Genomic DNA, 11,332 nt, shown 5'->3' with positions numbered 1-11,332 from the left:
ATTATTTTGTATCCCCCCCCCCCCCCCCCAAAACCAAACAAAAATTAATTATATTAAAGACTATGCCTATGTTGTGGGAGCCAGCCAGCATCAGTGTTGTATTGTAACTTAGCTGCATTAAACATTAAAATAGAATTTTGTACACTGATTCTAAATAAACTCTGTCTTCTTCATTGCAATGTTCCGCAACAGTCTAACGTACTAGGAGTTGGAAACAATCAGTTTCTTTAAGTTTTCTTTGAAACTGTTCACCTGCACCACATCAGACCAATATTCAACAAATGTTTGAAGTTATGATTTCTTTAAGTGCCATCTAACATTTACTTGGTGAGTTAGTTTGAAGTAAAGTTGAACAGAAACGCAAAGACAGAAGAGAAGTGAAACGGTATAAAAAGATAAACAAACCCACAGACACATCGGGAGACAGAGGGGACACAATAAAAGCTTTGATATTAACATCAGGGCCTTAATAACACTGTATAATAATACAACCTGGAGTTTTGATTGACTTCACAGGTTCTTACTGGCCTGGTCGTTGGCCTGGTTCCCAGAATGCAATGTTTTGTTCCTCCTGACACACATCTCTGCTCGCCATGGGCCAGTAGACCGTCGTGGTGAATGCGAGGCTTCTTGTCTCATCGCCTCCTTTCACTCATTTAAATTCACCCAAAATCCTCAGAGTAAGTCTCAATGTCTCCATCGTCAAGTGAAATGATTATTTTCCAGCGGAACCAGTTTGATAAGTTTAACATGTTAGCTAAAAATCCTGGACAGGTAATGATATTCCTCAAGAACATGTGTCTCCATGGCATCAAAGTATAGGCGCGCTGATGCACGCCTAAAGTACATGTTAAGTCTTTGTTCCAGCAGTAACTGCTAAATAAAGTCATACAATTGAAACGGCAATGAGTAGAAGCCACGACAATATATCAAAAGAATAATTCGCTTCGGTGTCAGTGATAAAAGGGGTCGGGCCCCCAGACCTTCTCAGTGACCTTTAGATTCAACCAGGATTCAACGCTCAGTCATTCCTTTTGGCAGGTCCCGTCTGTGATTACAGTTATTACAAAAATTAGTTATTACAAAAATATGCAAAGGCAGGTTTCAAAAAGCAAAGAGGGAATACGTGTAGTTTGTTAAGAGGCAACACATCACATAATTTAAAGAAAGTTCCATCGCTGTCCTGCAGCTATTTGTCTTTTTGTACCACTAGAGGGCGCCACAACTGATGTTTTCATATTTCTATACATATTTGTGTTTTTCTTTTTTAATAAATGTAAAAAAAATTCTACATTTCTGTTTTTTTCTGTCAAGATGGGGTGCTGAGTGAACATTAATGAGAAATAAAATGAACTTTTTTGATTTTAGCAAATGGCTGCAATGAAAGAAAGAGTGAACATTTTAAAGAGGTGTGAATACGTTCCGTACCCACGTGCAAAAATTGCCCATTTCAAAGAAGCCATCTTTACAAATAAATCTTTTAGTGACACAACGACTAAACCCGCCGTGTGACACACAACTTCATGAAAACCACCGCCTTCGTGTCGAAGATATGGAGGAGAAAAAAAAGTGACATGAAGCCATAGCTGAGTTTTCTGTTTTATTGATATACACTACTTTAGAGCCTACAGTATGATGCAAGGTATTCCCTTTGAATAATTTCAAAAAGCACTGCAGTCTTAAAAATTACAAAAAAAAATTGTTAACATACAAAATATACAAGAAATGACAATACAAGGCTCGGTAAACATCAGCTAAACCTGTATTTCCCTTTTATTTTACAAAACAAATATATATATGTATATATATATACGTATGTATGTATATATATACACGTATGCATGTATCTACACATATACGTATATTCTCAACACTCACACGTCCCCAACGTATTTTCCGGAATGACATCCATTTCAAAGTATCAAAAATAGAGTTGTACAGTCTCTGTTTGCTTTGCCGTCGTGTAAAATGGGAACATATTGTTCGGTCTTTGGTTTTGACGCCAGAGTTTACCGTCAATGCTGGTTTTGTATTATTTTTTAAAAACTTTTTTAGTTGACTCAAGTCTTCCAAGCTGCAGAACCAGCTTTATATGCACACAAAAAAAGAAACAGATGTCCGCTATGTGACCCCCCCCCTCCTGACCCCAACCCCCCCAAAAAATACAAACGGAAAAATAATAATAAAAGTTACCGACTTGCGTCTTTAGTCAAGGAAAAAAAAGATACGTCCCCCCAGAGGAGACGAACAAGAGTTAAGGCATCCTAACGGTTCCCATGGCGACGGCATCGCTCCTCTGAATGTTTTTCTTTCAGAAGAAACGTGACTAATAGTTTGTCATCCGCTTTTTCTTTTTCAATGTCGTCTCACATGCTGCTCTTGTTTTGCATCGCGGAGCGTCGGTGGTGGAGAGTAGGACGAGAACTATTCCTGTTTCCTGTTCCATTTGGTACAAACGCCACACACACACACACTCACTCACACACACACACACTCACTCTCACATCACACACTCGGTCTCACACACACACACACAAACAAACACACACTCACACACACAGACACACACACTCACTCTCACATCACACACTCGGTCTCACACACACACACACAAACAAACACACACTCACACACACTCTCACATCACACACTCGGTCTCACACACACACACAAACAAACACACACTCACACACACACTCGCTCTCTCACACACAACACTCACACAAACACACAGACACACACTTACTCTCTCTCACACACACACACTCACTTTCACACACACACTCTCATACTCGCTCGCTCACTCACAGACACACACTCACTCTCACACACAAACACAGACACACACACTTACTCTCTCTCACACACAGACACACACACTTACTCTCTCTCACACACACACGCGCACACACTTACTCTCTCTCTCACACATATAAACACAGACACACACTTACTCTCTCACACACACACACACACACACACACACTTACTCTCTCCCACACACACACACACACTTACTCTCTCTCCCACACACAGACACACTCACTTTCACACACACACTTACTCACTCACAGACACACACTCACTCTCACACACAGACACACACTTACTCTCTCTCACACACACACACTCACTTTCACACACACACTCTCATACTCGCTCGCTCACTCACAGACACACACTCACTCTCACACACATAAACACAGACACACACACTTACTCTCTCTCACACACACACACACACTTACTCTCTCTCTCCCACACACACACACACTTACTCTCTCTCTCACACATATAAACACAGACACACACTTACTCTCTCACACACACACACACACAAGCACACACTTACTCTCCCACACACACACACACACACTTACTCTCTCTCCCACACACACACACCAGCACACACTTACTCTCTCTCTCACACACAGACACACACTTTCTCTCTCTCTCTCACATACACACACAGACTCTCTCTCTCTCTCACACATACTCACACATACACATACACACAGACACACACACTTACTCTCTCTCTCTCTCTCACACACCAGCACACACTTACTCTCTCTCTCACACACAGACACACTTACTCTCTCACACACACACACACACACACACACACACACACACACACACACACACACACACACACACACACACACACACACACACACACACACACACACACACACACACACACACACACACACACACAGCGTCCTAAACAAGGCAGATTGGCCGGTGGCCTCCGGGATGCTCACAGCGTTATTAAAGCACCTGCAACACGTCGACAGACTTCCAGAGGCATCGAGGGGTTTTCTCCTTCTCCTCATCTTTAAAAGGCATCGGGCAGACATCGTAATGCAGAACAGACTCATGTTCACCTGGAGAGTGACTTCACGCCGGCGTAAAGCGGCGCTCCTCCCGCTCTCCTGTGCCGGAGCGTCACCGTCGAGGCAAACGAAACGGCGAGCCGACGGGAATCCGCCTGAGGAGACGAGTTATTGCATATCTGAATAATCTGAATAATCTGAATACAGAACCGGGAACGTCCTCCGGGCATCGTGGGCAGAACACATCGACGGTCGCAAACAGGGAAAGCGCATCAAGATGTTCTTCTCTCGACTTTGGGATATTTGTTTACCTTGTTCATTACGGAGGGGGGAACAGTCGAATCTACGCAATATATAAACATCTTTATGTATAAAATACTTTCAAAAACGTTACAGTCGGATCGTGTTTCCCGTTAAATGTCGTACCATCGCGGGTACGGTGGCTGTTAGGAATTCAAAAGGCACGCGAGGGCCCCTGGGAGATTTGGGGAGTTTATTGCATGAAAAAAATTAATTTTCAGAGGCCGGTGAATAAAAACACTTCTTTGTAACGTGGAAATAATCTTCAAATATCTTTGAATACAAATTAGAGGGCGAACTCCGTCCTGAAACCCTCGTCAGGATTCATGAAAACCATCTTTCTGAGAAGCAATATCATCATCACACACCAAGCCAGCTGTGCAAAACAACAACAACAACAACAAAAAGCTTTAGCGACCATTCAAAGCTGCTCAGTGTTAAATAAGGCATTTGTTCAACTTGAAGAGAAAGAAATACCGGAGGGGGAGGACGCGATGAAAGAGAAAGAGAGAGAGAGAGAGAGAGAGAGAGAGTCATGCACAGATATCTACACAGCGACAAGGTTACTAAAAGTTGTGGAATGTTGCAGGTTGCAGATCCCAGACCAGCGTCGGAGGACCACGTCCCCCCCCCCCCCTGCACTCCAGACCTTAATGATGACATCATCTATAATTAAAAAAGAAGGGAAAAGGATCCAGGAGTGGACGACGTTCTCACGAAGGAGCCGAGAGAGAGAGAGAAAAAAAAAACTGTGATTGTAAAGTTCAACCAGATATTCAAATTCAAATTGTTGTTGTTGTTGTTTTTACCCATCATTTAAATTCTGATCCCTCATTGTGGTTTGATCTGAATGTGGTAATTACAAATGTACAACTAATTTTTAATCTTCAACTTCAAATTGTTCCAATTTGTTTTCCCTCTCCAAACTTTTGAGAAACCCAGAATGTTCTTTTTAGAGTTTTAGTGTCCAGAATCTAATTTAACAAAAAGGTGTTTCATCTCTTTCACTGCAGAGGACTGAAACTGTTTTTTTGGATCCCAGCTCCGGCTCGCCGTGAGAGCGCTGTGCACTCCTCTTCTTAAATCTCTCCAGACGTTCTCCTTTCATGAAGGTCTACGCCGGTGAGAGAGGGAGGGAGAGTTACTTTAAAAAAGCCGGTGCTGCATAGCCGCGGAGAGCTGATTGGTCGGGAAGACAGCGGCGCTACACCTGATGAAGAGAGACGGGTCCCGTCTTATATTCTTCAAACCCTTTCAACCTGGATGTGACTTCTCCTGCACACCTTTCTCTTTAATCTGTGTGTTTAAAAAAAATCTATATCTCTCAAAAAGAGAACATGTTTCAAATGAAATCAGAGGAGACAAATGGGAGCGTCTTCTTGCTCCACGAGGCTGCAGCCGTATTCTGTCTTCATCCTGCCCTCTTGTCCTATCACAAAAAAGGACCAGCACCAGGACCAGAATCAGGACCAAGACCGGGGTCCGCGGGGGGGGGTTTGGTGGTTCATGACCCAGAAGGCTGCGTCGGGGGGGGGGGGGGGGGCCTGAGCGTGGGCTGGGCTATGACTGGTTGTGTGCTGATGGAGGACCATGGGTGCTGGGGGACTGAGACATGTCTCTGCCGATGATTTCGTTCACTGTGAAGAGATAAAAATAAAAAAAACATTTCAGTTAAAGCATCACTGGTGCTTCAGAAAGCACTTTTGAACAGTTTTAAGAAAATATATTCAAGTGATGCACACATTGGTGGGAAGATGACAGATGAGGATGATTTATAAAGAAAAGGAAAGAAAAACAATCATGGCCCATTGATGAAAAAATAAGGAAATAAAAGTCATATTTGAACGAATACCAATATCCAATCATTATATGAAATCAATGCTATTATATATATTGTAACCACTAGATGGCGCTGTGCAAGTTGAGTTTCAAGCCCCCGAAGCTTCACTTCCACTGGCTTCATCTTCCCGTCGCGAGGAACGAAGTGCAGTCGAAGTACATCCTCCTGGCCAGCAGAGGGCGCTGTTGTTCCACAGTGAGTTCCTCACGTCAAACTGAACCAGCAAAGAGCTCAAAGTGGAAAAAAACTCACACAAACTGGCGGACCCAAAAGGTCACAAAGTCACCGCTCTGACGTGAGACATAATCACTCCTCACGTATCAAAATGAGAGAAACTATTCCGTTCAATAAATGTGCCACGTCTGACCTCCGCCCGTTCCCGGTGACCACGGCCCTCCGGTCGCCGCGCTGCTCGCTGTCAGTGGAGCTTCACAAGGCGGTCCGGGACGTTTCTCCAGGCCGAGTAAAAACCAAATCAACTGACTCGGTTCAAAAGCCCGATTTAATAACAAGAATACCAGATCGCTCCGTCCTCGGTGCTTTTACATCTGCTGCCTCCATCCAGCGTTCAGCCCGGACCACCGGAGACACGGGGGGGGGGGGGGGGGGAGCGAGGAAAAGAAAAGTAAATCAACTTCAAACACCGAGCGGGGAGGAAGACCCGAGGAGAAGCTGTCCATGGAGAATGTGAAGGGAACGCCCCCCCCCCCCCCCACACACACACGACTGGACCAAAACGAGTCAGTTTTCGTCTCCTTCTCCGTCGTGCGTGTGTGATTGTGCGTGGTATGTGTGTGCTGGTGTGTGTGTGTGTATGTGTGTTTTTGCATGGTGGTCCTATGTGTGTGTGTGTTTGTGCGTGGTTATGTGTGTGCGTGTGTGTGTTGGTGTATTTTTGCGTGGTGGTGTTTTGTGTGTGTGTGTTTGTGTGTGTGTGTATGTGTGTTTTTGCATGGTGGTCCTATGTGTGTGTGTGTGTGTGTGCGTGGTATATGTGTGCGTGTTTTTGCGTGGTGGTGTTTTGTGTGTGTGTGCATGGTGGTCCTATGTGTGTGTGTGTTTGTGCGTGGTTATGTGTGTGCGTGTGTGTGTTGGTGTATTTTTGCGTGGTGGTGTTTTGTGTGTGTGTGTTTGTGTGTGTGTGTATGTGTGTTTTTGCATGGTGGTCCTATGTGTGTGTGTGTGTGTGTGCGTGGTATATGTGTGTGTTTTTGCGTGGTGGTGTTTTGTGTGTGTGTGCATGGTGGTTCTATGTGTGTGTGTGTTTGCGCGTGGTATGTGTGTGTGTGTTTTTGCGTGGTGGTGTTTTGTGTGTGTGTGCATGGTGGTTCTATGTGTGTGTGTGTTTGCGCGTGGTATGTGTGTGTGTGTTTTTGCGTGGTGGTGTTTTGTGTGTGTGTGCATGGTGGTTCTATGTGTGTGTGTGTTTGTGCGTGGTGGTGCTGTGTTTGTGCGTGGTGTGTGTGTGTGTGTGTGTGTGTGTGCGTGTGTGTGTGTGTGTGTTTTTGCGTGGTGGTGTTTTGTGTGTGTCCGTTAGAGACGGGTCAGAAACGGGCTCGGCTGCATCAGAGCTCTGGCCCGGTGCGGCGCTGGGAGGGTTCTACGTCGACCCGTCTGCACACGACTTGCCATGACACCCACATGTATGAACTAGGAACTAGGAACTAGGAACTAGGGGGCAGAGGACGACTTCATTAATGAGCCTCATATCGGGGTGCTAGCTTCATTTCTGTTTCACAATGATCTCCTCAAGCTACAGTTTGTGTTTCTTGTGTATTAACTGCACACATTTCACTGTTTATATTTAATGTACTTTGTCCAGGTTTGATTTTCTCTTTAGTCGTTCTGTTATTTTTGTGTTTTCTGCTGCTTGTTTGTGCGTCTGGCCGCCATCACTCACATCATCCTGTTAGCGTGGGCGGCTCTTCCTTTCCCACGTCAGACGTGTTCACACACACACACACAGACACACACACACAGCACCACCATGCACACACACACACACACAAAACACCACCATGCAAAAACACACATACACACACACACCTACACACACACACGCCACACACAAACAAAGCACCACCACGCACAAACACAAACACACATAGGACCCCCATCACAAACACACACACACCACCACGCACAAATACACACACACATAGGACCCCCATCACAAACACACACACACCACCACGCACAAATACACACACACACCACCACACACAAACACACACAGCACCACCACGCAAAAACACACATACACCTACACACACACACACATACCACGCACAAACACAGCACCATCACGCACACACACATAGGACCACATGACAAACACGCACACACCACCACGCACAAACACACACACACAAACCACACAGCACCATCACGCACACACACAAAACACCTACACACACATACATACACATGCACACACATACCACGCACAAACACAGCACCACCACGCACAAACACACATAGGACCACATAACAAACACGCACACACCACCATGCACAAACACACACACACAGCACCATCACGCACACACACAAAACACCTACACACACACACACATACCACGCACAAACACAGCACCATCACGCACACACACATAGGACCACATGACAAACACGCACACACCACCACGCACAAACACACACACACAAACCACACAGCACCATCACGCACACACACAAAACACCTACACACACACACACATACACACGCACACACATACCACTCACAAACACAGCACCACCACGCACAAACACACACACACACATAGGACCCCATCACAAACACGCACACACACACCACCATGCACAAACACACACACGCACAAACACACACACAGCACGCATAAACATACAAACACACACACACAGCCCCACCACGCACTGCTGCGGCTACAATGTGAAACACACACATTTACCTTGGTCTGCACGACACTGAGGAACACGACACGCGACGCGGCTGATGACCCGTCAGTTTCCTCCATCGGTGAAATGAAAGCGTGACGGAGGACGAGACGGATTTCCCCTAAAGGTCGCGACCTTTCGGAAGGACGAGCGGTGCGACTGCCGGCAGTCAAGAGCACCTCAGAGCAGCCGAGTGTTCAAACGCGCAGGAAATGAACTCCACTAGATTTCACTCTTATGCTCTATATTTAAAATATGAAATATAAAAAATGAGTCTTCCATTATTTATTTTGAACTGATCATGTATCCGGCTATAATTTAAACACGAATAAATAAAAGGAGCCAATCAGAGGGCGATGTTTACGTCTCCTAGACTGGAAGTCTTGTTGGTACACGGGAGTGAATCTGCTGGAATGCCACAGGAATACGAGCATCGTATATTATATATATATATATATATATATATATATATATACAGGGTTCTTACACATTTTGACCAATGGATTTCCATGACTTTTCCATGACTTAACCAAAATTCCATGACTAAACTGAAATCTCGATATAAACATGAACATTTTAGAAAATTGTGCGTATTGAGAGCGTACGCCGGCTTATATTTTGAGCGTCTTTCTTTAAAAAATATATTAATTATTTCAAAATCGGCGTAAATGAACATGTAATTTTAACAAATTTCCATGACTTTTCCAAAACTTTTATGATTTAGGTTTATTCCATGATTTTTCCAGGCCTGGAAACGACCATTTTAAAATTCCATGACTTTTCCAGGTTTTCCATGACCGTACGAACCCTGTCCTAGACTTGAAGTCTTCTGTGGTGAACTGTTGGTACACGGGAGTGAATCTGCTGGAATGCCACAGGAATATGAGCATCGTATATTATATATATATATATATATTTATGTATATATATATTTATATACATATATATATATTTATATATATATATACATATATATTTATATATATTTATATACATATATATATATTTAAATCTTTCTCCCTATAAGCCGTCTGCCGAGAAAACATGTCCCGTTCCGCCGCTGTGTTGGGATGACGCTGCAGTGAGGCAGACGTGAACCTGTCGTCTGATGGAGGAGACGCGAGCGCCGCCGGCATGAAAACCATCTGGAACCCCAGTGGAATAAATCAAGTCGCGTCGTTAATTGAATTCCTCTCAGTTTGATTCACTCGGTTTTCTCATTTTAAAAAGGTTTCCCGTCACAATCTGTCAAGAAACATTTCCGCGGGGCTTCGCTCGGTGTAAATGTGGACGACTTGAAGAAAGATCTTATCTAGGAACTGAATTTCCATCTGCGTCTCAAAAGACCGAATAGAAACAAATAAATGTGGACTAAAGACAAAAAATATACATTTTACAAGTATTTTACATGACACGGCGTTGTATTGTCCTCTATCAGTGAGCGATAATCCACGTCCACCTATTAATAAAGCAGAAGTGAAAGAGAGTCGAGCCTAAAGAGTTTCATATAATAGTGTTTTAGAAGATTATGACTGGGAGGGGGGCTCCCTAATGAGAATATACAACCTTCACTACTACTTTACTACTACTACTCCTACTACTATTACTACTTCTACTACTACTACTACTACTATTACTACTTTTACTACTACTACTACTACTACTACTATTACTACTTCACTACTACTTCACTACTACTACTACTATTACTACCACTACCACTACTCACCACCACCATCACTACCATTACTACTCTACCACCTACTACTACTCACCACCACTATTACCACTCCACTACTACCACTACTTCTACTCCTACTACTATTACTACTTCTACTCCTACTACTATTACTACTTCTACTACTACTACTTCACTACTACTACTACTCCTACTACTATTACTACTATACTGCACACCACACTCTCTCATCTGGACAGCCAGAGGGGGGGCTATGTGAGACTACTGTTCATTGATTATAGTTCAGCTTTCAACACCATAGTCCCCTCCAGACTGGCCGGCAAGCTGATTGAGCTGGGACTGAACACCCCCCTGTGTGCTTGGATCCTGGACTTCCTGACCGCCAGGCCACAGGTGGTCAGGGTGGGCAGACACACCTCCAAATCCCTCACCCTGAACACAGGATCCCCAGGGTTGCGTCCTCAGCCCCTACTGTACTCTCTGTACACACATGACTGTGTGGCCAGGTTCAGCTCCAACACCATCATCAAGTTTGCGGATGACACAGTGGTGGTGGGCCTGATCTCCGACAACGACGAGAAGGCCTACCTGGAGGAAGTTGCTGATCTGTCACTCTGGTGCCAGGACAACAGCCTCATCATGAATGTCACCAAAACTAAGGAGCTGATTGTGGACTTTAGGAAGGTACAACAACAGAGGACGTACTCACCACTGGGGATTAACGGGACTACTGTG

The 11,332-nt window shown here is 44.4% G+C and overlaps 1 protein-coding gene across 2 annotated transcripts in view; it reads right to left on the bottom strand.

Moving 5' to 3' along the window:
- Window positions 1-3,491: 3,491 nt before the first annotated feature.
- nfatc3a (nuclear factor of activated T cells 3a) overlaps window positions 3,492-11,332 on the bottom strand; it is a 71,829-nt gene continuing 63,988 nt past the window's right edge. For both annotated transcript variants that reach the window (XM_056412036.1, XM_056412037.1), the window contains exon 10: window positions 3,492-5,776. In XM_056412036.1, the coding sequence (XP_056268011.1) occupies window positions 5,700-5,776 (77 nt within the window). In that variant the 3' untranslated portion in view covers window positions 3,492-5,699. The remainder of the gene's footprint in view (window positions 5,777-11,332) is intronic.

This window comes from Pseudoliparis swirei, chromosome 4 (genome assembly GCF_029220125.1).
Source record: "Pseudoliparis swirei isolate HS2019 ecotype Mariana Trench chromosome 4, NWPU_hadal_v1, whole genome shotgun sequence".
Classification (NCBI taxonomy): domain Eukaryota; kingdom Metazoa; phylum Chordata; class Actinopteri; order Perciformes; family Liparidae; genus Pseudoliparis; species Pseudoliparis swirei.
Note: the sequence above shows the minus strand (reverse complement) of the source record. Positions and strands in the feature narration are given on the sequence as shown.